This window comes from Physeter macrocephalus, chromosome 20 (genome assembly GCF_002837175.3).
Source record: "Physeter macrocephalus isolate SW-GA chromosome 20, ASM283717v5, whole genome shotgun sequence".
Lineage (NCBI taxonomy): Eukaryota > Metazoa > Chordata > Mammalia > Artiodactyla > Physeteridae > Physeter > Physeter macrocephalus.
Genome location: NC_041233.1, coordinates 1,329,412 through 1,357,326, shown reverse-complemented (window position 1 = coordinate 1,357,326; position 27,915 = coordinate 1,329,412). Strand labels below are relative to the sequence as shown.

Sequence of the window (27,915 nt, the reverse complement as noted above, 5' to 3'; positions counted from 1 at the left end):
GATGTGTCAACCTTGGGCCCTCGGTGCCCGCAGCGATCCCTGCGAGCGGGCGTGGAAAGCCCGGTGCGGACCGCAAAGCCGCATCCGTCCTCGCGCGGCCACGCTAAACAGTGCGGAACAGAAGGAAGCGAGCAGCCAGGAGCGAGGCGAGATGCCGCCGGAGGAGCAAGCCAGCGTGGGAGGGCCGTGCCCAGGTAGGGAGCTCACCTGGAGGGAGCTGGTCACCTGGGAGGGACCGCGGGCGGGGCGGAGGGCCGGCTGGGGGGGGGGGCTCACCTGCAGGCCGCCCCCAGGTGAGGAACTCACGCAGACCCCGCCGTGAGCGGCGGCGGGCGGGGCGGAGGGCAGTCACTGGGTGGGGAGCTCTCCCGGCGGCGAGCCCCGGATGGGGACCGCGCGGGGACGAACGGCCACAGCGGCGGCGGGACCGACTCCAGGGCCACCACGTGGGGGTTCGCGCTCCTTCCTCCGGACTCCGGCTGCGCTGGGAGCTGCGGGGCGGTGCTGAACCGGGCGGAAGGAACGTGGGGCGGGGCGGCTCGCACGCCAGGCATCGCCAGCCGAGCGCCGAGGCGCCGCGCCCATTGGCGGAGACGGTCGCGCGTCGAGGCCCAAGCGGCCCAGCCCAGCCCGCGGCGGCTCCGCGTCAATCAGTCATGGGGCTGCAGCCCAGAGCCGCCGCGGGGGCGGCGGGGCACTGGGCGCGGGGGCCCGGCTGAGCCGGCCGCGGAGCGCGAGCCTGCCGCGGAGACGACGGAGGCGGACGCGGGGCGACCCCGGCGGCGGCGGGGGGAGCGGGAGCCGCCTGGGATGTTCAGTGAGTGCGGGCGGCGGGCCGAGGGCGCGGGCGGCATTGCGGCCTGGGCGGTGGGGGCGGGGCGAGCGGGCGGCACCGCCTGGAGGCCCGGAGCGCGGGCCCGGCCTCTCCTTCATTTACGGGAGAGGGAAGTGTCTGTGGGCCGAAGTCGGGATGAAACTTGGCACATGGTGGTGGGGAGGACGCGGGCGAGCGCGGCGATGCCCACCTGCAAGGGCGCCCGCGAGGCGGCCGCGCCCCTGACAGCCGCGTACGGGGTGCGCGCCGCGGAGCCCCGAGGCCCTGAGCGCCCGGGCGCGACGTGGGCGCGGAGCCGAGGGTGAGGGACCGGGTGCCCTCGGAGGCTCAGCGGAAGTGCTGCCCTCCCGAGAGCGGTGAGAGCGCCCTGGGCCCGTGCCCCGCGCCCCGCGGCGGCAGGCTGGAAGCACTGACCTCTGACCTTGCAGGTGGAGGTCTAGCAAGGGAGACCCGGCTAGGAATCGGGGCTGCGTTGGGAGGGGCGCGCGGGCGGGGGCCGTCTACGCTTAGGTGACCTAGCGCTGCGGGGTAGGGCGGACACGGTGGCCGCCCCGGTCTGGGTCCCAGCTCTGCTTGAGGGTGGGAGTAGGAAGAGGAGTTTGGGGCCATAGCTTTACACTCGGAGAAGCTTCATGCAGCGGAGGGAGCTTGGTGACTACATCGGCCTCAGGTCGAAACCATGTAGCTAGCTATCTGTAACCTCTCGGAGCCTTCGTTTCCTCTTCTGTAAAATGGGGTAATGACTGATAACTTAAACTGGACCTTTTACAGGATACCCCGAAAAGGATTAATGAATGTGAAAATGCCCGACAAATGGGAAGTGTTCTGCAAATACTAGTTATCAGCTATTACAATTTCTTTTTTTGGCAGAGAATACTTTCTAGGTTCCTCGTAGGCCCAAATTTTTTGCGTTAAATGTAATTTTGATTTTTGTCCATTATAAATCATTCCTGCCTTAAAAATCAGTGTTAAATTGGCAAACCAAAAAGTGGGCTTGCCTTGACTATTTTGTTGTTTGTTTTTTGTCATCAACAGTAAAGCAAATTCTTGTGTTCTGGAATAGTTTTGTTGCTTCTTCCTCTGAATGTGTGAAATTTGTTTGGTTCTATCACTGTGGAACTAGATAAAGGCCCATCTTAACTATTCAGTCACTGGTTTTTTGGTTTTACTTCCGCAAACAGATGTCCTTCATAATACCTATGAAGGACATCTCTGGAGAAAGGGTTGTTGTTTGTTTGTTTTGTTTATTTGATGATTCGTTTTAGCTGGAAGGGAGCCCCAGGGGCGCTCTGTTAAACCAGCATTACCCAGTGGACAGTGCTAGAAACCGTTTCTAGCCTCTCCATGTGACAGACAGCTAGCTTCTCAGGTAATAACTGTTGTGATCACTCTCTCAACAAGCATTTGGTAAGCTTTCACTGTTGTGTTTCCCAAGAGAAGCCTTTGAGCAGCCAGATACTGTAAAGGGTAAGAGCTCAGACCATGCACCCATGTGGCCCAAGCTCCCCTCCTGGCACTGTGGACCCTTGGGCACCTGTCTGACTTCTTTGAGCCTCAGCTTTCTTATCTGAAGAATGTTCCCTAGCTTATAGGGTTCTCGGGAGGCATAAACGAGATAATATACGTAAAGCACTTAAAATAGTGTCTTACCTGGGATGTACGCTCAGTAAGTGCCAGGTATTAGTAGTGGTGGTGTAGTATGGTGATTCCTGTGATAGAGGTTTGTTCCTGGGTTTGGTGGGTGGAAGGAATAAGGCTCAAGGAAGCGTTGGGGAGGAGGAAGTGGCCAAGCTGGGCTGTGAAGCATGAGTGGGAGTTAGCTAAACCAGCTAGGAGTGCCATTTGGGGTGTTCCTACAGTTAACGGAGGAGTCTTGGCCAAAGCCGCTAAGGTGAGAAGGCCTTGTGGTACCCACCTGTTTTGTAAACAAAGGCAGATAGGAGTAACCTCAAGGTGACACAGTGGAGACTGGACTTTTTTATCCTCCACACTGGTGAAGGAAGGAGAAAGTTTTTAAGCTAAGCACAGATGGCATCAGATTAGCTGTTTGGAAAGATTGTGCCTGTAGTGGTGTGGGATTAAAAGTAGGGAAGGCCCAGCCACTTATCCTGGCAGCTTTGTGTCTGCCTGTGACTCCAAAAGGAAAATGACTGCTTAGCAGAGGCAGGCATTTTAATCCAAATCTGGAAGCCTAAAGAGCACTTTGAGAAGGCATGAAGAGACCAGATCATTCCAAGCAACCTTCTCTCTTAAAAAGCATCTTCAAGGATGTACTGTATATGCCTGACTACAAGGCAGGACTCCCCCCAAAGTATCCCTCTGAAGAGAGGGTGGTACCACATGTTTAAGTCTCTCCTATTGCAGGCACTGTAATGACTCTTTCCAACAACAGGATGCCATTTGGGAAATACATATTGGACTGAAACAATCTCAGTCATTGCTAGTTTGGGATATTTATATGACCAAGGTATCAACAGTAAGTGATAAATTTAAAAAGTTCTGCCCACCTGAATGGGTATTGATGGCTTGCGTTGAGATTTCCAGCGAGAGCATCAAGTGCTGTATCATAGATGATTTGGTAGGTACGAAGGTGGTGTGTTCTGGAAAATGGAATTTGATGATTCAGAGTGGCTTAAGTGACCACGGAGACGCTGATGTTGAAGATGTAAGTGAATAGTTGGTGTAAAATTGTTTCATGAATTAATGTGTTGCCTTATATATTTTAAAATACATGGAAGTTAATAAAGATTATTAGCAGACATTTGACTAATTGATCTACAGTCCTAAAGGGTTTTTTTCTAGTTTAAGTTAACCAAAAATTTTTCTTTTTTAATTTTCTCATTGCAGGGGTTAAGTTGTCTTAGGTTCGAGCTTGCCTTTTATGTGAACGTTTTACAGAAAGTAACTGCTGCTCTGTTTGTCTACTGAAACAAATTCCTTTTTCCCGTCTCATTTTTTAACTTTAAGAAGGTTTCAAGAATGTTGTGTACTGGCAAGTTTTAGAAATCACTATAGAAAACTCCCATTCATAAATCTTTGTTTAGCAGTCAAATAAGATATCTTTCTGGTAAGATGTATGTAAATGTATATGTATCTTAGTAACCTTACAGTGTTTGATAGTAATAAAAAGGTAGCTCCATTTTTACTAACAAAATACTAATTTTTGGAGATTTGGCAATTTAGGAATCAGAAGTGTTTTGCAAGATTTTGTGCATTGCCTTTTTTTTTTTTTTTTTGCAGTACGCGGGCCTCTCACTGTTGTGGCCTCTCCCGTTGCGGAGCACAGGCTCCGGACACGCAGGCTCAGCAGCCGTGGCTCACGGGCCCAGCCGCTCCGCGGCATGTGGGATCTTCCCAGACCGGGGCACGAACCCGCGTCCCCTGCATCGGCAGGCGGACTCTCAACCACTGCGCCACCAGGGAAGCCCCTGCATTGCCATTTTTAAGTCAAAGCGCTGCTGCTTTAGCTTCACAAAGTAATGCCGTGCTCTGGAACTGTGTTGTCCAATACAGAAAGCATGGGCCATGTGTGGTTGCTTACATTTAACTTAATGAAAATTAAAAATTCAGTTCTTCAGCTGCATTAGCCACATTTTAATTGCTAGATAGCCCTTTGTGGCTGGTGGCTCCCACACTGAACAGTGCAGACCTAGAACATTTCCATCATTGCAATAAGTCCTACTCTAGAATAAAAAGTGATCCGGCTGCTCTGTGACACGCACACACACAAGGGATTCAGTGTCATTAAAGCATCTCCAAAACCTCACTTGCTGCATTTGAATTCCATTTCAGGAAGAATGATAAACATAGGAAACCATATCTCCCTTATTCTGAGAGCACAACATCCTGTTTCTTCTGTCTACAGTGGCTGTAAATGGAGCACACGTGAAAGGTGTTCTTTATGACATAAGACACGGTAAATGTAGGTAGCCGTTCTATAAATTGTGCCATACTCTTCCATGTTAACAAGGTTTTGTATAGAAATAATTTTTCTGAGCCCTGAAATAGTTTTGAAGTAAGAATCAAATATTTGTGGCTTTCTTGGTTCATAAAAATCCAGAGAAATCATGTGCCTAAAGTAAACCGTCAAGAATTCCAAGCAGAAGCTAGACGACACTCACTTTACTTTTAATGTGAATTTCAAAGATAAAAGCCCTGTTCTAGGGAACTCTCCATCTGGGGGTAACTAAAGAATAGTGATGGTAGGAGTAGGCAGTCTGCATGGGGTGCAGAGGATGATTTTAAGCATGGGGGTAGCATAGTCAGTCTTTTTGCCTGGCTGCATTCAAAAGGGTGTTTGAGGTTGGCCTAGAGTAGTCGGAAGACATTGGAATAGTCCAGGTGAGAAGTGATTTGTGCTGTCAGATCGCAGCAGTGAGGATATGGTAGCACAATGGCTCCAAGAGTCCTGTTTAGAATAGAGTTGATGGCCATTTAGAAGTGAGGGGGAGGGAGATAGAGAAAAGCGTCTTAAGATGACCAGTTTTCATTTGATTGGTTGGTTTTGTTTGTAGTTTTTGTTGTGGTTTTCTCTGTTGGTGGATGGTGGCACCGTTAAGCTGGCTGGGAAAACTAGGAAAAGGAAGAAGTACGGAAGGAAGAGAATTCGAGCACATCGAATTTCAGATGTCTGCAGCGTCCAGGTAGAGAAGTCTTTTAGACTTGAGCTCAGGAAGGTGATCTGACTGGAGACGGCACGAGTCTTGTGTCAGTAGGGAATGTGAAGGATGGAAGAGGGGAGCCAGAGACCCGCTTGCAGGGGAGGCGGCATGTTCAGCAGCCTAGAAGCCATGTAAGATAGTGGGGAAAAGTGACTTAGCTTTGACAAGAGTTGAGGAATCTCAAGTCTTAGTAAATAGCCCGCTGACATAGGAAGCAGGGTCGGCTGGCTGAGTAAGGAGACTGGAGCAGATTTTGGGGTGGCTGCAGGTAGGAAGCTGCAGGGAAAGGAAGTAGTTGACAAGAAAAGACTTCTGGGACTTTATGGAGGTCCCAGCTGATGTTAATCAAGTTCTAGGGGCATCTGTCTGCCTGGCTGTATGATTTCTGCTCCACCCCCAACCCTCCTACCCAAATTAAACCCTCCGATTCTACACTGCATCCTGAGCCCCCAGCTGTGAGCCTTGTTCGTGTGCCATTTACTACTTAGGACACCATGGGAAAGAGCACAGGTTTTAGTTCAAGTGTATTCATGTTAAGTCTGTGTCTGAGCAAAGCCTGAATATGAAAGGCCAACCTAATTTAAAAATTATATCATGTATGACTGAAACCAAGTTCATTTATTTTTCAGCTACGAATTTTATTTTCACAAGCATTTTATCACAATGATTAATGCAAAAGCTTATTAGGTTTGTAGGTGCTACTTAGAATGACCTTTTGATGGATTTTACAAGCACTTAGAATACTGCAAGGAAAGAGAAGAGAGCTGATATATGAGCAACTAGTAGGCACTTTACATGACCTCTCAGTTAAGAAAAAATACAAAATAATTTTTATCTGTTTTTAAGCATAAATTTATAATTGGAAAAAATACACTTCCTTTAAAAAACAACAACAGAAACACCTAGCTTCTGTCATTATACTGAGTTGGGGAACTGATTTGAGGATAGTGGTGGTGAGTTTGCCTGGATTTGTTTTGAACTCATTCATCCTCAAAGCTGACACCTTACATCTGAGGGGCAGGGGAGACACACTGTTCACATCGTACTATTGGCCTCTCATGGAATTGGGTAGCACTTAGCCCATGAGGCGCTGGGCTGGGGGTGTCTCTCCGAGCACCCCTCCACCAACCATTCGCATTTGAACATAAGTGGGTGGGGTTAGGCTGCAGCGAAGAGTATTAAGAGAGTGGTTCTTCCTGCACAGTTGTTACTTTAAGGCGAGAAGGTGATCATGTCCTGATTTTCTGTAGCAACTTTGGTAAAGTATTAAACAGTAGGCAACTGTTAATGCATGAGAAGTAGATACATATTGTGTCAGAATCCTCATGTTAATTTCCAGAAATACTAATAATTGACATGAAAGGAAAGGTATGTGATCATCTGTTTTTAACTTTAAAGTTAAAATATTTTATGTCAATTGAAAATTAAGGGAAAACCTGAAATTTTTAACAAAGATGTAATTAGATTGAAACTCAGTTCAAATTTAAAAGATTTTATAATTATGGGAAAAGATAAACAGGTAACTTGGAATTGCAGTGTTAGTCTCATGTCTGAGTCTCTCAAAAGACAGGTCTGTTTTTAAGGAGGTTTGTGGGTTTTTTTTTCCCATTCAGGTGTCCATTTATGGGTATTAGTACTGTGGAAATCAGTCAGGGGAGGGGGACTGATTTCTCTGCAGAACTCTTTTCATTTATTATTTATTTCACTTGAAATATGTGTGCCCTGGAATCAAGTCCAGGGCAGTCAGTTGGATAATGTCTCCGGTATTTCAGTTGAGTGTGGCTGTAAAAGAGACTGTTGCCGGCGTTCCTCCCCCTCGGACTCGTGGCCCTGTAGCTGGCTCACAGCCCACCCTCAGGGAAGATCCTTGTCCTACGTGGTGGTTTGCAGCCAGAAACTGCTGTTCCAGACAGCTGATTTGGGCAAATTCATTAGAATCAGTATTTACCAGCTAGTTTCTAGTAATCCCCAGTATGGCCAGTTTTTTACTATTGTTCATTCTCACTGCTTTCTGTTCGCTCTCTGTTTTCCCCTCCTCTTCAGACATGCATATACATTGTCCCGCTTTGGGGACACTTGTCATTGCAGGGTCTGCTGTGTCAATTTTCCCATGTCTTTTCCTGTGCCCTTTTTTTTTTCCTGTTAGAGAGATGACCTCTTACGCCCATCTTACCTGAAACACTAAGGGACACACATTGATACAAGCACGCACTCCCATGGCAACAAGACATGGGCAGTAGGAGGTCTGGAAAAGTTTTAGTTCCAGCCAGAATACAAGGCATCCGGCTGCTTTGGAAGAGTTTGGAGACTAAGAACTCTTGAAGTTAGATTGAAAGCATCTTTAGCAAGCGGCATAGGGTCGTGTGGTGGCGGGGCCGGGGGTTGGAGCCTGGTGGATTGACTGCTTCTGACTTAGGTCCAAACTGGCAAAGGGTAGTACTCTCACAGTCTCTGTGTGCACTTAAATTTTTTTTCTCTAAATATAACATTGAATCAGAATCTCCAAGGCTGAAATTATTTATACACACACTCGCAGGAGATTCTTATGTGTAAACAGGTTAGAAAACCATAGAGAATCACTGAAATAGTCAAACTGGTACAGGAATGCTTATTAGTAACCACAAAGAAACAATTATCTGTCTTCATCGATGGACAGATGAATACTTAGAGCAGTGATCCTACTCTCAAAGTCTCAGAATTCTTGTATGAGCAATAGAAAAAAAAATCTTAATTAAAAAATAATCTGGGGATTTCTCTGATGGTGCAGTGGCTAAGAATCCACCTGCCAGTGCAGGGGACACGGGTTCAAGCCCTGGTCCGGGAAGATCCCACATGCCACGGAGCAACTAAGCCCGTGCGCCACAACTACTGAAGCTCGCGCGCCTAGAGCCCGTGCTCTGCGATGAGAAGCCACTGCAATGAAAAGCCCGCCTGCCTCAACGAAGAGTAGCCCCCGCTCGCCACAACTAGAGAAAGCCCGTGCGCAGCAATGAAGACCCAACGCAGCCAAAAAAAAAAAAAACTGAGTTGTCATACAGTGAAAGACTAACACACCATAACCAAGTGAGGCAAATTCCATAGTGAAAGGTGGTTCAGTATGAGGAATTTTATTACTATGTTTCATTGTATCACTGAATCTCAATCGTTTCAGACCCAGTGCCCCTCCTTTCTAACAAATATTCGATACTGTCTTTGGTAATCCAGAAATGAATTGCATAGATGATATAATCATTCTTTACACCAGGTTTAAAATATATTTATGATGTCTTAACATTTTATATTTGTATAGAAATACATGTGTTTGTGTGTGTGTATGTCTCCAGCCTTCACTGTTTGCTCTGTTGTGTGACTTTTAGGCAATTGAAAAGTCGATCTTCAGATTGTGTTTTAAAAGAGTTACCATGAATCATTTTGGAAGCATTATTTATTTGCAGATGATTTTTGGAACAACTTGTTTGCTGTAGTATCTGGGTAAAATAGTTGTTTGGTTATTCACCACATATTGTACACTGAAAGAAATTGCAATGGATAAAAATTAGATACAGGTAAACTTTTTTTAATATTTAAAGAAAAAATAAATAACAGGTTTTTGGAATGGGGGGAATTTTAAATCTTAAAAATGAATGGAGGTGGCTTCCCTGGTGGCGCAGTGGTTGAGAGTCCGCCTGCTGATGCAGGGGACGCGGGTTCGTGCCCCGGTCCGGGAGGATCCCACATGCCGCAGAGCGGCTGGGCCCGTGAGCCGTGGCCGCTGAGCCTGCGCGTCCGGGGCCTGTGCTCCGCAACGGGAGAGGCCACAACAGTGAGAGGCCCGCGTCCCGCAAAAAAAAAAAAAAAAAAAGAATGGAGGAAATCACAAAGGAGAAAGCCAGTGCATGTAATTGAAACTGAAAATTTAAACACATCCAAATAAATTATCAAAAACACATCTTCCACACACAAAAACATTAGAAGTCCTTGATTTAGAGAAAGTTACCCTGGTGTGGACCATCACATGTGTATGGATAATGTTGCATGCGTTCCAAAATGGACACGATAGTTTGACCCTGAAGAAGAAAATATTTTTTACATCACAGAAGTGAACCTAGAAAATTCATTCAGCTGTCACTGGTCATCTGGACTGCAGTATTCTTTACTCCAGGCAAAGGTGTGTTTGAGGCCCATGGCACTATCAGGGGTTCCTGTCATTCTTGATAATAAATTTAGCAGTCAAGGAAAGTAGTCCTTTTGGAGGGGGAACCCCCAACTTAGCTTGAATTATCAGAAGTTATTTACCCTTGTTGAGTGCATTTCCTTCCGTATAAGAATTCATGAGACATTTTGTAACACATATACCTGCTCTCTTACAATTTTGATGCTTTTCTGTACCTGGCATTACAAATAAAGCGTGAAAGAGATAAACAGTATGATTGACATGAAAACACACTGCTTACATCCTTGACTCAGCGCCAGCAGCCTTTTCCTGACTGCTAAGAAAAAACATAGCTCTCCCTTTCCCCGTTATTAGCTTCTCACTTTCTAACATCTCTTTACCTGGTTTCTGGATGTCTGGGGGCTCTGATCTCGTGCTGCCTCCTGCCGAGGAGCAGCCGGGACCACGGGGCCCTGGAATTCTCGGGGCGGATTGAAATCATGGTCCTAAATGGAGTTTGCCGGGGATCTGTGGAGCTTTTTTTTTGCGGGGGTAGGGGGGCACCTTGCAACACGTAGTCACGTGAGATCTTAGTTCCCCAACCAGGGATCGACCCCATGTCCCCTATGGTGGAAGCGCGGAGTGTTAACACTGGACCGCCAGGGAAGTCCTGTGGGGCTTTATTATGTAGGCTGTTCCCGTTTTCCATCATTGAAGTTGGCCGTGTTTTCATTGGGACAATACATAAAGTGGAAGAGAGGGTGAGGTTGGTCTTAAGGCTCTCAAGTCAGCCAGGAGACTGGCCGCGTGGCCTCTACCCGCGCGTGACGTCCGGCTGTCCCTATGGTTCCCCTGCAGGTCATGAAACGGGTGCGCACCGAGCAGATTCAGATGGCCGTGTCCTGCTACCTCAAACGCCGGCAGTACGGGGACGCGGACGGCCCGCTGAAGCAAGGCCTGCGGCTGTCGCAGAGCGCCGAGGAGATGGCCACCAGCCTCGCAGGTACCACCCACTCCCGTCCCGGAGGCAGCGTCCAGCCCAAGTGCCTCTCTGAAAACCCCCCGCCCAACACGTCCTCCCACAAGATCCTGGGGGCTTTGAGCTGTACCTGATGTCGTGTGCGACTTTCTCCTTCCGTGAGCTAGGGCCAGGGTCTCTGTCCCCCTCTTGCACGTGTCCCCTCCCCTCTCGCCTGGGCCTCACCCGTGGAAGGCACGTTCTCTAGGTGGATGAGTCCTTTGGGATCAGTGGGTGGAAGTGTTGGCGTCATATACGTGTTCCTGAGACTTTTAATATTTCTTTTTGCTTTTGCTGTTTGTTTTGAAATTGGATTTGGATTCTTTTTTAGAAAAACTTCGGAGAAATTTTTCCTGCTGTGCTTTCAGGGTGGTTATGAGCGTCTTTAAATGGCCGGGTGTGGGGAACTTAAGGTTGCAGTGCCTGCACCAGCTCAGCCTGGCTTCTCAGGGGAAGGCTCCTTCCCTTCAGGGTCAGACCCACTCACTCTCCCTCGCCTTCAGACTCTGCTGGGCTCCCCTGACAAGGACAGGGCCAGGCGATGAACTTGGAATCGATTCACGGAAGCCTTAATGTTTCTAGTAGGATGACCAGTGTACAGGAGCAGAGTAATTCCTTCTAAACTCGCCGTCACAGCCTTTGATAAGCTCCTGCTGCCCTGTGTTCATTGGAACCTGTGCTGTTGCTGATAGACGATAGGGCAAGCACTATTAAATTTGGGTTCTCAGTTGTCTTCTTTTAGATACGATGGCGTATTAGGAGAGTCAGTGTTCCTGGAAAACCACCAGGAAAAGTGAGAAGCTGTTACAATGTGATTATTGTAAGATTTTGTCCTCGGTTTTTCTGTTGATTGTGTAATCTGAATACTTCTATCTGCGTTCAGCAGATGGTCGTGAAGGTCTGCTGGTGACCAGGTGCTGAGAAGTTCTCGAGAGAGCTAAGACTTGATCCTGGCTCCTGAGGAGCTCTGTTACAGTCAGGAGGTGAGGCAGGCAGATGGGCGCACACGGGCGTGACATAGTGAGTCCCGTGAGGGGTGCTCAGCCTCCATACGAACAAAGAAGATGGTGCTCTCAGGTAGGCCGGCAGGTCAAGAAGGGCTTCCCAGAAGGTCTCATGGTTCCCAGCATATAGTCAGGGGTCAGTAAATCGTAGAAGGAATGAGCTGAGTTTCCAAAGGACCATTAGGAGCTTATCGGGGTGCAAGCTGGAGGAGGGTATCCAAGTTATCAGATGTGGATCTTAGGAGGATGGCTGTGGTGGCTGTGTTGACGTGGGACGGCCCGGATTGGCGCCAGGGGAGCTAGTCAGAAGGCCGCGGTGTGATCCAGTGAGAGGTGAGGACAGCCTGAGCTGAAGGGCGGTCATCGGAACGGCAAGGGGAGGGTGCCTGTGAGGGCTTGTGACTGTAGGACTCGAGACTGGTTCCCTCACGGCGGGCAGCAGGGGGAGGGCCTGTTCGTGCGCGTGCAGCCTTCCAGCGTGTCTCCGAGTTCTCGGAGGGGCGCTGACTCTCTTCCCATCTGTCTCCCCGTCTCTCGATGTTCTCCGTCGTGGCTCCTTGACCCTGCTGCATGCATCGCATTCCTGCTTCCTCCTCACGTGCGTCCGTGTTCGTCCGGATTGTTGTTGAAGATGGCTCGTCAGTCTCCCGCCGCCTCTCCCCAGTTGTGAGGTCCCCCACCCCACCCCCAGCAGAAAGGGTAGGAGAGTTTTGCTTTTCGTGTTAGAAAGCATGAACTCACAGAATGGCGATGAAGCGCATGTTTACATCCTGAGTATTGAGACTCCAGCCTTCTTCCTCCTCTCGCTGCCGAGAACACTGGCATCCAGGCACCTGCTGTCCAGGAAGGTGATTAAAAGCCTCGCCCCTTGGTGAATCTGCCCTGCCCAACAGAATGGACCTAAAGACATCGCCAGGGGGAAATTGCCCATCCAGGTCCTCTTGGGTGATAAGCGCATGCCCAGAGTTCTCATCAGCTCTGTGGTGCCTCACTTGCAGATAACTAGGGACTGTCAGATCCTGGAAGAAACTGATCTGCTTCATGTGAAAAGTGGAAGGAAACAGTGAGAAGCAACTTGAAGGAAGCAAACAGCAGAGAGAAAAAAAAATACTTCAAAAATACCATCATTGGGCTTCCCTAGTGGCGCAGTGGTTGAGAATCCGCCTGCCGATGCAGGGGACGCGGGTTCGTGCCCCGGTCCGGGAAGATCCCACATGCCGCGGAGCGGCTGGGCCCGTGAGCCATGGCCGCTGAGCCTGTGTGTCCAGAGGCTGTGCTCCACAATGGGAGAGGCCACAACAGTGAGAGGCCCGCGTAACACACACACACACACACACACACACACAAATACCATCATTGATAGCCTTGAAACAAGAAGAGACTGCTATTTTAAGAGAAGAAAACATTCAGATAAGTACATGACAGTGAAACTGAAAAATCATTCGAAGGGTTGAAAGTTGAGGAAGCCTCCCAGAAAGTAAAGCAGAAAGACAAAAAATGGAATCTGGGAGACATTAAAGGATCAGTTCAGTAGACCTACCTCGAAATTGTAGGCGTCTCAGAAAGAGAACACAGGAGAGAAAGCAACAAAATGATTCAAGAAAATTTCTCAGAACTGCAAGACGTGAATTTCCAGATTGAAAAGGCCCACTGAATGCGCAGCACGGGGGTTGGAGATGGACCCATCCCAAGGCACACGATGGTACAGTGTCAGGTCCTGGGGTCAGATGCGTCCAGAGGAGTCTCTCGTGAGCCTGTGCGCCTCTCCTCTCTCGTCCAGCTCGTGTACCCTGTGCTTTATACCTTTCGTTCCTCTGCTGTCACGTCACTGGGTGTCAGGAGGGGGTGGGGTAGACATGTCGGTCATATTTAACCAGGAGCCCCAACGTACTTGGAAAATGGGCTGAGATGTCAGATGCCACTGCTGCGCCTCCTTCCATCCATCCTGCCACGTTTTGGGCTGGCGATTGTCTTTGCCGTCCCCATCTTATGTATCTTTTCCTCCTTAGTCCAATCAGAATCTGGTTGTGCCAACATAGTGTCTGCGGCGCCTTGCCAGGCAGAGCCCCAGCAATATGAAGTGCAGTTCGGACGGCTGCGGAATTTCCTCACCGGTAAGTACTCCGCACGACCCCCTTCTCTTGTTAAAAAAGGGCGCTGCCAATTTCCTTCAGAACCATCTATGTTCCAGCTCTGGTGTTAGGTACCAGGGTTTCAAAGGTGGTTGAACGCAGGCCTTGCATTCACACTTATGGTCTATTGGAACTCCCAAGAGAGTCAATCAGGAGATTAAAGTGTGCAAGGGCAGGGCTCTGGGTGCGTTACTCACTGTTTTGTCCATGGCCTTCAACACAGTGACTTGTGACTTGTGTTGAATAAGTAGAAGCTCAGTCAGCTGTGTAGGGAAACCTCCTTAAATGCAGCAGGTGTGAAATGGATGTTGATGTCACTACCAGTGATACAGTACATCTCAAAATGGTTTTTTCCCCCTATTTCCAAAAATGCAAGACAGTAATCCTCATGAATCAGCAACACCAAAAAATTAGAAGTTGTAATTTAGTCCAGTTTGTGGGTGCTGTGATAACCACAGACACACTGAATCAGTAGATATGAGTTCTAATGAGTTTTTCTAATTCACTATATGACTTTTTGAATTAATCACTCTAAAAAATGTAGTCATGTAGCCTTTCTGGGGCCTTTAGTTCCTCATATGCAAAGTGAAGAAGGCTATTCAAAAGGCAAAACCAAGTGATTTCGTCTAGTCCTAAAATGACTGATTATAATTTTAATGTTGAAAAGATGATTACAGCAAGCGAGACCATGTTGATTCTGGTTATTAAAGTCTTTTGTTGAGTACTTTATACAAAACACCTTGAGGTACAAGAAATACAAAACTTTCTCTGTCCTCAAAGGATGGAGAGTAATTAGCATGTATTGGTTAGCAGAAAATTATAGTTAAAATACTTTGAAGTTGTTTTATTTTTTTTTCCTTATTTGAACAACCCTCAGATTAATAATTTTTAATGGTAAAGAGGCATAGTAAGTGATCAATGTATAAACCAAAATAATATACCTAATTTTGCACACTTAGAGTTGTCCTAATTTTACTTCACCCTTATAATGATTAGTATTTTAAAGGAAAGAATCCACATTTCCTGTGTTCTGTAGTTGGGCAAAATGACCAAAATGTTACAGGAAATAAAGATTACAAAATAGAACCCTAAAGAGGGTCATCTTGTCAGTCTCCAGTTGTTGAGTGATGGGGTTCATTCTGTTCAATTGTTACAAAAATGAAAAAATTGTGAAGATTAAGGGTCTAATAAAAAGAGTCTATTATGTTTAAACTGGAAAGAAAGAAGCTCCATTAAGATCCTCATATCATATAAATGTTAACTGTCTCAGAACAGTGATCAGCTGCTTTCCATGTCCACTAAAGATAAAAAAAGAAAAATTGGATTTATAAGAAGGATTTCATTCAGAGGTAAGCAAGAACTTGGAGATAATCAAGTTATTTTCCATTGTTGGCATTGGTTTTTGAGGCTTTGAGCAATTTTTAAATTTTTTAAAATCAGTTTTTAGGAAGTTATTTTACTTGTTTTTTTTAATATGGTTATGATTTCTCCCTGAGAGACTTCTCTCATCAACTTGGTGGTGAGGAAGCTGGTTTGGAAAGAAGTGCCTGGCGTCTTTCAGCCCTTCCCTTCCATTCATTCAGCCTGTACTTACGTGAGGCTCTGACTGTCCTGGGCTAGGTATTGCAGGATAGTGTATTGATGGGGGCCCGCCCTCTGATGAGGGTGCCAGGCAAGGCGGACGCTCCGAATCTGTCACTGTAATAGTCTCCATCAGCCTTTTCCTACGCAGTTTCTCGTCTTGTTTCAAAACTGAGAAGGCTGTCTGTTACCTTGTCTGTAATTTAATTCTTCAATCCTTGGTCACAGGTTATTTTGAGGGGGTAAGTGTCTGTGTTTTTCCTCACAGACTGCTTTTCCTGGAACATTTTTCTCCACCTTCAGGGCTCTGAAGAGCAGTCAACCAAATCAAATGAATAGTTATTTCTTGAGCACCAAGATGAAATATAACATGTCATTAATCTGAACTGAACGTTAACCCTAACATAAGAGGGCTAAAAGTCACAGTTTTGCATGAGATGTGACTGGGGGAGTGTTTTCATAGGCCAAGACGGAGCCAGTCGCTGGGTGTTCGTGGGAGCTGCATTTGGAGTGAAGGGAGGGGCTGGCGTGGGGTGGTCAGAGGCAGCCTTCCTGAGGAGGGTAGGGTCGACGCTAGCACTTGCATGTCGGCCATCTGTGCCAGAGTAGGAGGACCCGGCCTCTGTGCGAAGGCATGAGCAAAGCAGCAGAGGCGGAGATTATTTCTTCAGGAACAGCAGAGGAGCCGGCTTTGTTGAAAATGGGCTTTCGGGGAGGGATAAATTGGGAGATTGGGATTGACATATACACACTACTATATGCAAAATAGATAACTAATAAGGACCTACTGTACAGCACAGGGAAATCTACTCAATACTCTGTAATGACCTATATGGGAAAAGAATCTAAAAAAGAGTGGATAGATGTATGTGTGTAGCTGACTCACTTTGCTGTACAGCAGAAACTAACACAACATGGTAAGTCAACTAGACTCCAATAAAAAAAATTTTTTTTTTAAAGAGAAAAGAAAAAGAAAATGGGCTTTCAGATTGGAGATAAAGCCAGACAAAATGGAGGCAAGATCTGACCACAGGGGTAGAAGTGTGACCCTCATCCTGTGTGATGGAGACAAGCCCGGGTGTGAATGTGGGTGTGGAAGCAGTGGACGAGAGTGTTTGTGGGAGGGGTGATGGGAGGCCAGCCTGAGTCCACTGTGGTCCCTGAGGCGTGAGACAGGGCTGCAGATGCCGAGAGTGGGGTCTTCAGTTCATAGTTACATTGTCAAGGTGGGATCTCCAGGGCTAAGGAGTAAAGGAGGGAGAAGAGCTAAGGGTGCCTCAGGCTCTTTGGGGCGGGGTATATTGAACAGAAATAAGTCAGGTTTTATTTTTTACGTTGTTATGATGATAGCATCCTGCTAAGTAACACAGAAGATACAGACTGTGATACAGAACTCAGCCTCAGCTCCGGGGAGGTACAAAGTAAAGTCTAGGAGATGGTAACTCTCAAAGGAGATAACAGAGAAAGGTAAGAGGTTCTAAGGCTGTAGCTCCCTCCAGTATTTCTCCTCCAGAAGCTGTGGGGCTGAGAGCTCCCGTGAGCTCGCCTGTTGCTCCAGGGTCTTTCCTACAGGACATGCGGCGGGAAGAACATAGACTATGGGGTTAGTCACTGTCGATCTGAATCTGGGGACAGCTGTGACTCCTAGACACAACGTGGGTGTAAGTGCCTGGCTCGTGGGAGGCACACATGCAGTGTTAGTTCCTCGAAGTGAGGTGAGCCTTTGAGGAACAAGGGAGGAAGATGGGCCCCCAGGCAGGAACATGAAAGGCCAGGCCAGCTGGTGCTGTTTCAGAGCTAAGGACGGTGTGCGGCTGGTGGGCCCAGGCCTGCGGAGAAGGGCCAGGGAATGAGGACCAACAAGCTCGGTGTTTGTTTAACTGAGTGTCCTTTCAGTAGAATATAAGGTATATGGTATGATTTCAAGGGAGCAAGATTAAAATTGAGTTAAGACTTAATGTTAGTTTCACCTTGTTCCACATATAGGATATGTTGATTGGAACTTTTATACCTAATATACTCTTCTCTTCAGACAAGAAAGAACAATTAAGCAGCTTTGAAACTATGTGCTGAAACAACAGTGAATTTCAGTAAGTTTTAAAGTACTGCATCCCTATTTCTAGATGGCTAGTTTTTTTTAATCCTGAACTTAGTGAATTAAAATGCCTCTCATTTTCGAAAATAAGCCTGAAGCTAAGATTGTAAGGAGTTGAAAACAGCCCTTCGTCCCAATAGACTATATTGGAAGTCTAATTGGTAAGGGTTGAATCTTTTTGTTTGTTTTAATTAGTATTTTGGGAAAGAAATATTCCAGAGGTCTTCTAAAGAATTACAGTATTTAAAGAAATATTGAAATCTGTATTAGGGTTCTCCAGAGAAACAGAACCAACAACATGTATATGTATAGAGAGATTTCTCTCAAGGAATTGGCTCACCTGATTGTGGAGACTGACGAGTCCAAAATCTGTGGGGCAGACCCGCAGGCTGGGACCCAGGAGAGCTGCAGTTCATGTCCACGGGCCACCTGCTGGCCGATTCCTTCTCCCCCACAGGGAGGTCAGTCTTTGTTCTCCTAGGGCCTTCAACTGATTACACGAGGCCCACCCACATGTGGAGGGTAATCACACTGTACTTAGTCTACTGATTTAAATGTTCATCTCATCTACAAAAATGCCTTCACAGAAATATCTAGAATAATGTGTGAACAAGTTTCTGGGCACTGTGGCCCAGCCAAGTTGACACATAAAATTAACCATCACAAGTCCACCACCTGTGGACTTGTGAAGGCACCCTTACGCATCTCCTTAAACCATAATTAACCTGCAAATAAAGGTGAATAACAAGGTCATAATTCTACTTACCATGGTACAGCTATCCCAAGTACAACCAAGAATGCCCTAATGCCTTCCTCGGAAGAGGAAGCAAAGTCCACAGGTGATGTTTACTCTTCTCCTTGAGGTCCCATAATTTAAATACTGTGACGTAAAGTTAACAATACTTAAACACTATGATATAGGGAATTCCCTGGTGGTCCAGTGGTTAGGATTCCACGTTTCCACTGCAGGGGGCCGGGGTTTGATCACTGGTCGGAAAACTAAAATCCCACGTGCTACACGGCACGGCCAAAAAAAAAGAATAAATACTATGATACAGAGTCAGTATAACTTATGTTCCATGGTAAGGGGATAAGAAAGGAAAGAAAACAAAGATATTTGCTTATGTATAAATATACACACACACAAACATGTTCATAACAAAATAAGGAGGAATACTCATGACAGGTACAGTCCTGGGTTCTGTCACTGGTCACGTGGTCATAGCTGGTCTTTACCTTCCTCTGCCGCCTATTCTGTATTCCCTTTGCCTTCAGTTAGCACCTCAGCTGGTCCTGGTTCTTTACCTGGTGGGATGATGCAAACCTTCGTTCCTGAAGGGCCTGGGCCACTACTAGTCCTGCCTGGATTGGATTGTTGCATATTTCCACTCACCTTAACCTCAGGGACGGTAATACTAAGAGATGCCCTAAGTGACGTCCTGTGTCCCAGACACACTCTCCTCGGCTCCCTGTGGAGCATAGTTTCCCCTCAGCATTTAGGGTCACTCACCACAGCCAGCACCAGAGCTCCCTGTGCCTGTTGGTACAGAGGCAGGAGCCCTAACTTCAGTGCAGCGGGATCACTGCAATTGAAGTTCATCTTCTAAGAGTGCAATTGAGTGGGGGCGTGTTCGTCCTCAAATGCACCTACTTTGCAATTAATCCACCTGTGATGAGGTGAAATAGAGCATCAAGCAGAGATAGCGTGCAGCGATCATCTCCCTTCCAATTAGGGAGATAAGATTCCCTAATGCAGTGTTCCTGAATCTTGAGCCAGGTGTGGATGCCTTTTCAGGAAAAAAAAAAAAAAATGAAAGAAAGAAAATGCTAGCGGAAGTACTAAGAGCTGACTTAAAGCATTTTTATATTAATTACTTAGGTATGTACAGACATTACACATGAAACCTTTATGCTTTATTTTGTATAAAAGCTAAACTCATTTACATATAAAGTACAAGCAAAACCACAAAAATAAACTTCAAATTAATAGCAAGTGAAAGTAACAGATGTATTTTGCCAGTCATAACTCGCTATTCTAACGGGCCTAGGGCTGGTGTCACCCAGCTTCCCTGAGGTGCCGGTGCCTGCGTTGGCCCTGCTCGCTGGCCACTCGCCTCCGTCCCGATGGCTGTGGAACCTTCGCTCCGTCACAGCTCTCTCTGCCCTCCCTCGCTTAGGTGTCACACACGCTTCGGTGCTTTTCTCATTAGCCTGTGACGAAGCTGTACACTTTTTTGAACACTCTTTGTCATGTACTTTCATGGTGTTAAAAGTCTCAGTTTAGTAAATGATTTAGTCTTAATGACATGAAAGTGTTCCATTTGTAAATTATCACTGCAAAAGAAAAGTTGTTCTTTTTAACCAACAAAATCAAAATGAGTACACTGACAGATGTGGGACAATTACAGATGAACGATGTCATGTTGGCCTTGAGACATGCCAGCCAGGGGGGCTAGACATGTTAATGAACCCACTAAAATAAGAACTTCATGTTACTGCAGGTGATGGGGCCAAAAGGAATCACAGAACAAAATAGAGCACTAAAACTGTATGTTAGTACTTACTTGCTAAAGGCCATCCAGATAATTCTGAATTTACCTGTGTTCATTGTTTTTTAAATTATCAAGTTAAAGTTTCTGTGAAGAACTCAGTCTCCCGAGAATGCATCTAAGGCCTCTCCAAGGTCTCAGGTCCCAGTTGGAGCAACACTCATGTGCTGGGGAAAATACTAACCCTTGAAGACCTGGTACGAGCTACTGAACGCATGCGAGAACAGGCACGTCGCTCAACCTCTGGGCGTCGAATTCCGGGTTTACGGCTGACTTCGGGCCGTGTTTGCTGGACTTCAGGGTCCATGCTCTTCCTTCCTGAGTCCCGGCTTGGACTTTGAGGGTCCAGAATTCTGTGTTGGGCTTAAACTTCAATCCATAGCCTCAGAAAGTAGGGTCCTGGCCAGAAGAGGCCATGTGACGGCAGGCTTCCCAGGAGACTCTGCTGACTGTAAAGGCCCTGCTTCTCTTTCATTACAGATTCTGAATCCCAGCACAGCCACGAAGTGATGCCTCTCCTCTACCCTCTCTTTGTCTACCTCCACCTCAACCTGGTCCAGAACAGTCCCAAGAGCACAGTGGAAAGCTTTTACAGCCGCTTCCATGGAATGTTTCTGCAGAATGCCAGCCAGAAGGACGTCATCGAGCAGCTGCAGACCACCCAGACCATCCAAGACATCCTGTCTAACTTCCGGCTGCGGGCCTTCCTGGACAACAAGTACGTGGTCCGCCTGCAGGAAGACAGCTACAACTACCTTCTCCGCTACCTCCAGAGTGACAATAACACCGCGCTGTGCAGAGTCCTCACCTGGCACATCCACCTGGACGTGCAGCCCGCCAAGAGGACGGACTACCAGCTCTACGCCAGCGGCGGCCCCTCCCGGGGCGAGGGCGGCGGCCTGGAGCCTGCCGACGTGCCCGCGCCCATCCTGCAGAACGAGGCCGCGCTGGAGGTCCTGCAGGAGAGCATTAAGCGTGTCAAGGACGGCCCCCCTTCTCTCACCACCATCTGCTTCTACGCCTTCTACAACACGGAGCAGCTGTTGAACACGGCGGAGGTCTCCCCGGACAGCAAGCTGCTCGCCGCTGGCTTTGACAACTCCTGTATAAAACTGTGGAGTCTGCGTTCCAAGAAGTTAAAATCTGAACCCCATCAAGTAGACGTGTCCCGCATCCACTTGGCTTGTGATATCCTGGAGAAGGAGGTAGGAATGTCGGTCTTTCTTCCCTGCGTCTGCCTTACTAATCAGCTTGGAATATTCCTACCAAACATGACAGATCTTATGGCAAGCGCACTTCCTTATTTCCCGCATCATATAGCTAACGCCAGACTCGTGCCTCGTAACCTGTAGCCAGTGACTCCCTGCTAATGCCCAGCCTTGGCGGAGACAATAAGCAGTTAGACGTAGGATCACCGGGTCAGAGGGTCTGCATTTTAAAGTGTGATATTGCCGTCTCCCAGTGCCATCAGCAGTAAACGAGGACACTGGTTTCTCTCCACCCTCGCCCACCCTGGCTGCTCTCGGCCTTTCCAGGGCAGTGCAAGTCCTCTGGCTTCACCCAGGGTGCCCCCACTTCGTCCAGCAGTTGGTGTGATGAGCTGGTTCGCTCTGTTTGTGGGTGGTAGTTGAAAAGGGCAGGCCCAGTGGCCTGAGTTTCAGGTCACCGAGAACCACTGCCTCAGAAAAAGCGTGGGCAAAGGGAGATAGAAATTGAACTTCACAGAGTTCACCTTCCCTGAGAGTGGCGCCACGGAAGTTGTGGGTAGGATAGCTCTGTCGTATCACCACTGAAATTCAGGTAGCTCGGCCTCAAGTTACTTTGGATGGAAAACCTTTGCACCAGGTTGAAAAGTTAATGAGTAAAAAAAAAAAAATCACTCGAGTTAATTTCCAGTTACTGATGAGGGTATCAAGAATATTGGGTGTACAAATTAAGCCCCTTTTCTACCTATTCCTGTTTTCTTAGTCACCTTCCAGTTAGTATGGCCTTTAAGTCTTTGCTTCTTGCAGTTAAGACAATATAATTAGAGGAGTTTGTTATGATGAGTAAAGAGTCTAAATTCCGATGCACAAACTTTGATTTCTAGAATTCTGTAGTGCCCTCCAGAATATTTTTCAGTGCACAAGTTTATCTTCCTTGGAGACAGCTCTAGCTTCTTGGGGGTTCTTCACATACAGTGAGGGATACTGCCCTCATTTACTCTCATTTTTTTATTTAAAAAAATTATTCCTACTGACCTTATTAGCTTTGATGATACTGAGTTTGGGGATTATTCTAGGCATTAAAAAATAACATAGGGCTTCCCTGGTGGCGCAGTGGTTGAGAGTCTGCCTGCCGATGCAGGGGACGTGGGTTCGTGCCCCGGTCCGGGAGGATCCCGCTTATTTAAAAAAATTATTCCTACTGACCTTATTAGCTTTGATGATACTGAGTTTGGGGATTATTCTAGGCATTAAAAAATAACATAGGGCTTCCCTGGTGGCGCAGTGGTTGAGAGTCTGCCTGCCGATGCAGGGGACGTGGGTTCGTGCCCCGGTCCGGGAGGACCCCGCATGCCGCAGAGCGGCTGGGCCCGTGGGCCATGGCCGCTGGGCCTGCGCTTCCGGAGCCTGTGCTCTGCAACGGGAGAGGCCACAACAGTGAGAGGCCCACGTACCGCAAAAAAAAATAAATAAATAAATAAAAATAACATAAAGGAAGATGGCAAAGGTAGAAAGTTAGATGCAAAGATGGAAAGAACATTAGCCTAAAATAAAAATTTTTAAGATTCTGCCGTGGCTACTGCTGAATTTTGTAATGTGAATTATATCTCATTTTTTTAAAAAAATCAAAAACAGTAACCAAAAGCTCCTGTGTAAGCATAAAATTATCCCCAATACAACTGGATTTACAGCCCTGCCCTCCAGCTTCTGTTGCCTGCACGTGAAGAGAACCTAGATTAGCCTCGGAAATGTGTTCGCCGGACCCGCAGTGCTGCTCCCGTCACCCGGTACCGGCAGCCTTGGAATGGGGAGCGGGCCTGCCCTCCCTCCCCCACTTCGCTGCACACCGGAGGAAGGTAGCTTGTCGATTGGCAGCTGTGTGTTTTTAATATTTGCACAGCATGGCAAAACCACAGGTCCCCAATGGAGGACTTGCCCTTCTTTCCAGCTATGTGGACAGGACAGGACCACCCTCGTCACCACCAGCCTCCCCGCCCTCAGCCCAGCAGTGCAGCACCTGTGTTCAGTTCATTTAACGTCTGGTCATTCTGCCCCCAATCTGGTCATCTTTAGGTTTGAAAAAGTCAGTGTTGTCAGTAATACTCAGTTCTGTAACTTGTGTATAAAACTCATTTAGGTCTGGCCGGTAGGAATATAATGTGAGCCATATGTGTAACTTAAATCGTCCTAGTAGTCGCATTACAAAAGTAAAAAGAAGTAGTCAAAATTAATTTTAGTAACGTATTTTCAATCCAGTATGGCCAAAATATTGTCATTTCTACACGTAAGCAGTACTTTTTAAATATTAATGAAGTCTGTTATATTCTCCCTTTTTGTCCTAAGCCTTAGAAATCTGTTGTGTATTTACACGTACAGCACACGTCCATTCACACTAGCCAGCAGCCACCTTTTCTCTCCTAGATCAGGCTGCTATCATCTCTCACACAGATAGCAGTGTCTCACTTGCTTCCAAGTCTTACCCACTCCCAAGCCCAGCCATATTTAATTTCTTTCAGCTCCATCGGTAACTAATTGGAGAACAGCCCAGGGCTGACTTTCAGACCCCAAAGTACCCTGATCTAGGAATGACCGCACTGTGAGCTGGGCCACTTGGAATGTCCTGGTCCAGAAGCAGACGGAGGGACTCCGTGGCCTAAAGCAGGGTCAGCAGACTATAGTATTTGAAGATCAGATCTGTTATTTTTCTTATTCTTTGAAAATTTCTAGTTTAAGCATGTCTTATGTACATAATATAGTTTATCATTACATGAAATTACTTTACAAATTAGAAATTCCTATTTGGGATGCATCTGGGGTGGAATTTACTGTGAGGGTTTAGACAGTGGCAAGGCATTTGGGGTGCTGTTCTGTTAGCATGGGAGGCTCCGTGAGGCCAGGCACGTGTGACCCACTGCCTGTTCAGGGTTTCAGCTCGACTGTGCTGAGGCCCTCATGGGGATGGGCTGAGCCACCGAAAAAAATGTGGCCGGACTATTTTAAGCTGTGGTCCTGGCAGGGAGCTGATAGGCATAGCCAGCAGGCCCATTCTGGCTTCCCCATTTCTTGGTTTGTAGAGTCAACCAGGCACTTTTCCACAGGCTTAGGACAATGGTTGGGCCCCTGGGGAGTCCAGCTTGACTCCGGTGTGTCCTCCTCTCTGCCTGTGAGCACACAGAGGGGAGACCCACTTCCATGACTGCCTGCTCCAAATGAAGACCTCTTAAGCCTCCGAGACAGTAATGTGCGCCCTGGTCGGCCGCTAGCTTTCAGGCGCCCTCTGTGTAACTCACTCAGGGTCGTTTCTTGCCCCCGCAGCTCTTACACAAACTCTCCGGTGCAGAGCAGTGAGTCATCCTTGTAACTTTAAAGCGTTGTTGTAATCTCTTCGGAAACGAAAATTACTAATATTCTTGGTAACGCTCAGTAGAACCTTAAGCTCTCAAATGCTTACGTGCTTTTAATGTTGAGTATCTGGAAGAGCCATTTTGAATATTCATGGACATCAATGTTTATTTTCTCTTAACTTTTCTCCAATACATAAACATTGGAGGCATTCATTCAATTTTGAATTTAATAGTTTTCAGATTAAAAGGATGCCCTTTTTCTGTCCAAAGGCTCACGAGGCAAGCCGGTTCCAGAAGCTCCATCCTACCCCCTGCTCTTCCAGTGAGGTCACTTGACTTTATGAATTCCAGGGTGAGGACGGCTGCAGTTATAAGGAGCTTGTCCGTGAGAGAATGAACGGACAGTGGGTTTGAAGGCAGAGAGTGTGCTTGTGGGGAAGAGGATGAGGAGAGGGGCTCTCCCCCCACACCACGAGTCGTCTTTTCTGTCGCCACACGTAGGGATTCATTTCCAAGACTCACATGAGTCACTTGGCTTTATTTAGAGCAATTCTGACTCCACGCCTCGTTTGTTAACTTTGGGAAAATATTTGAGACCCTCCAGAAAGTCACGGTTTCAAAACTGTTCTTTCCTTTTGGACACCAGCCATTCATGCCTTGTCACAGGGTGTGAGCATAATTTACTGATGGCTGCACCTTCCTGGCCTACTGTTATTTCTGTGGTATGTCCAGGTTTTATTTTTGGCTGAACTCCCACAGTGGTCCTGTATAAAAATCTCGAAGTGAAACCACGCCTGCCTCCATCACTGGCCCCAGGCGTGGCCGTAACAGGCATGTGGGGATTTTTCTAAATGGACTAGAGACAGGGAGCAGCATGGCCTACAAAGCAGCTGAGACTGACGGGCGAAGACATGCCAGCAGGATACAAGCATCTAAGAACATAAGTTCAAAAGTACATCTTTTCGAGTGATCGGCTCTTGAAACCGGTTCTCCTCAACCTAAGAGTAAGGTCCACAGTCATCGCTCTGCACTAGTAGCCTTGCTGTAGGTGCTGTAGCTGCGAGGTGAATTTAAGGAAGGCAATTTATACGTTGTAGGAGACTTTTTATTCAGTTATGCAATTAAGAGTTCTTCTCCTGGAGTCACCCTAAAGAGCAGGGTCATTTACTGAGTAGATGCTGTTTCCCAAGCAGCTCTGTTTCTAGACGTTTGTTTTCCATGACAGACCACTAAACACTCTTTTCTTGTCTCTCTGTGTGTGTGTGTGTGTGTGTGTGTGTGTGTGTAGCTCTGTTTCTAGACGTTTGTTTTCCATGACAGACCACTAAACACTCTTTTCTTGTCTCTCTGTGTGTGTGTGTGTGTGTGTGTGTGTGTGTGTGTGCGCGCGCGTGTGCATGCGTCCCCGCAGGACGACGAGGACGATAACGCAGGCACGGAGATGAAGGTCCTGCGGGGACACTGCGGGCCAGTGTACAGCACCAGGTTCCTTGCGGACAGCTCAGGGCTGCTCTCCTGCTCTGAGGACATGTCCATCAGGTACTGGGACCTCGGCAGCTTCACCAACACCGTGCTGTACCAGGGCCATGCCTACCCCGTGTGGGACCTGGACATCAGCCCGCACAGCCTGTACTTTGCCAGTGGGTCCCACGACCGCACGGCCAGGCTGTGGTCGTTTGATCGGACGTACCCGCTGCGCATCTATGCTGGGCACCTGGCGGACGTGGACTGCGTCAAGTTCCACCCCAACTCAAACTACTTAGCCACGGGCTCGACCGACAAGACGGTCCGGCTGTGGAGCACCCAGCAGGGGAACTCGGTGAGGCTCTTCACGGGCCACCGCGGCCCCGTGCTCTCTCTGGCCTTTTCCCCCAACGGTAAGTACTTGGCGTCGGCGGGCGAGGACCAGCGGCTGAAGCTGTGGGACTTGGCGTCCGGGACCCTCTACAAAGAGCTTCGGGGCCACACGGACAACATCACCAGCCTCACCTTCAGCCCGGACAGCAGCCTGATCGCGTCGGCGTCCATGGACAACTCGGTGCGCATCTGGGACATCAGGAGCGCGCACTGCAGCGCACCCGCCGATGGCTCGTCCAGCGAGCTCGTGGGCGTCTACACCGGCCAGATGAGCAACGTGCTGAGCGTGCAGTTCATGGCCTGCAACCTCCTGCTGGTGACCGGAATCACACAAGAAAATCAGGAACATTGATTTTAATCTTTGATGTAATGGACTGGGGCGTGCGAAGGGCTCCAGACGGCAAGTCTTAGGACGGACGGATGGAATCACTGACTGTGAAGGACTCCCCGTGTCCCCACGCATCCCCCCTCGTGCCCCCTCGTCCCGCGGACATCCCGAGCCCGCCACCCTTCGCTCAGCCCCCGAGTGTGGAAGGACGGGGGAAGGAAGGGCAGTGACGGGGAACAAACGTGAGATCAAGAATCACGGAGATCCTGCTGTGTCCTCACGCTGGCCCCTTCCTGTCTCTGGAGCCAAGATGCCCTCACCTCGCCGGGGCTGCACTTGGCCAGAGGAGGTTTGCTGGGCGCCCTCCCCGGGAGCAGTGCTGCAGGGTCACTGGGTGGAAGGGACTGTATCTGGGTAGAATTCAGGGGCGGGAACTAGGAAAGGGGGCGGGGTCATCCTGGCAAATTCTTTCCTTTTTCGTGATTACAGAGAACCAGGATTTTTTTATTATTGTTATTATAATTATAATTATTATTATTAATGAGAAGAGGAAACCTAGCACTGGCAGAGGGGGCCTTCTCTGCTCTCATCTTTCAGGTTTTACTCCTGGCACTGGCTGTGATACTTGGAATTTTGAGGTTCAGGGAATTCAGAGAATTTGGTCGTACAGTGTATTGGGAGAAGGGGAAAATTTCTGGGTGACAGATTGATCACTCCGGCTGACATGTTTCTAGAAGTGGGTGGGTGGATTTGACTTGAGAAAGTCTTGGGCTCTTGCAGTGATGGTGGGATAGATTCTTTTTGTGGCTGCACTTCTATTAACAGTTCTCTCCCCTGAAAGGTCAGATTGTGGTAAAGAAATGAAAATAATTGAAAGTGAGAAGTCCAAAGACAGAATTAGGAAATGTTGAATTTCCAAATGATTCTGAGGTGTGGCTTTTCCAGCGTCTTTTCCCCCCGAGACCGTCCCTCCCACCTCCTGCTTTGCAATAGCAGTTTAATGAACAGTCTGTGAAACAAATCTTAAGAACGAACACACACGTCGAAAACTACGCTCTGAGGATAAAGCAACTTCTAATTTGTGGAAAAAGGATTAAATATTTCTGTTTTCTGAAAAGAGTTATTTTGTATTTTGTTTTCTATTAAAATGTATTTAGTTTCAAAAAACAAAAAG

At 47.7% G+C, this 27,915-nt stretch overlaps 2 protein-coding genes across 10 annotated transcripts in view; one reads left to right on the top strand and one right to left on the bottom strand.

The window, feature by feature from the left end:
- Window positions 1-474, bottom strand: part of URB2 (URB2 ribosome biogenesis homolog) — a 112,813-nt gene extending 112,339 nt beyond the window's left edge. For all 6 annotated transcript variants that reach the window (XM_028481723.2, XM_028481724.2, XM_055081311.1 and 3 more), the window contains exon 1: window positions 277-474. The gene's annotated coding sequence lies outside the window, so the exon portion shown is untranslated. The remainder of the gene's footprint in view (window positions 1-276) is intronic.
- Window positions 118-27,867, top strand: TAF5L (TATA-box binding protein associated factor 5 like). Of its 4 annotated transcripts, none has more exons than XM_007120222.4 (5): window positions 118-194; window positions 10,487-10,631; window positions 13,660-13,764; window positions 20,488-21,212; window positions 25,968-27,865. In XM_007120222.4, the coding sequence occupies exons 2-5, from the start codon at window positions 10,490-10,492 to the stop codon at window positions 26,763-26,765; spliced, it is 1,770 nt and encodes a 589-aa protein (XP_007120284.1). In that variant the 5' UTR covers window positions 118-194; window positions 10,487-10,489; the 3' UTR covers window positions 26,766-27,865. The 4 variants fall into 4 exon arrangements, with proteins under 4 accessions (XP_007120284.1, XP_023973316.1, XP_007120285.1 ...); XM_024117548.3 differs by lacking the exon at window positions 118-194 and adding an exon at window positions 691-817; XM_007120223.4 differs by lacking the exon at window positions 118-194 and adding an exon at window positions 15,053-15,131 and having other exon boundaries at window positions 10,493-10,631; window positions 25,968-27,867.
- Window positions 27,868-27,915: the final 48 nt, after the last annotated feature.

What these genes read in the sequence shown, in the direction of transcription:
- TAF5L (XM_007120222.4), top strand. Translation starts at nt 10,490, where the DNA reads ATGAAACGGGTGCGCACCGAGCAGATTCAGATGGCCGTGTCCTGCTAC. An exon ending in GATGGCCACCAGCCTCGCAG is followed by an intron (nt 10,632 to 13,659) that starts GTACCACCCACT and finishes TTTCCTCCTTAG; the next exon opens with TCCAATCAGAATCTGGTTGT. An exon ending in GCTGCGGAATTTCCTCACCG is followed by an intron (nt 13,765 to 20,487) that starts GTAAGTACTCCG and finishes CTTTCATTACAG; the next exon opens with ATTCTGAATCCCAGCACAGC.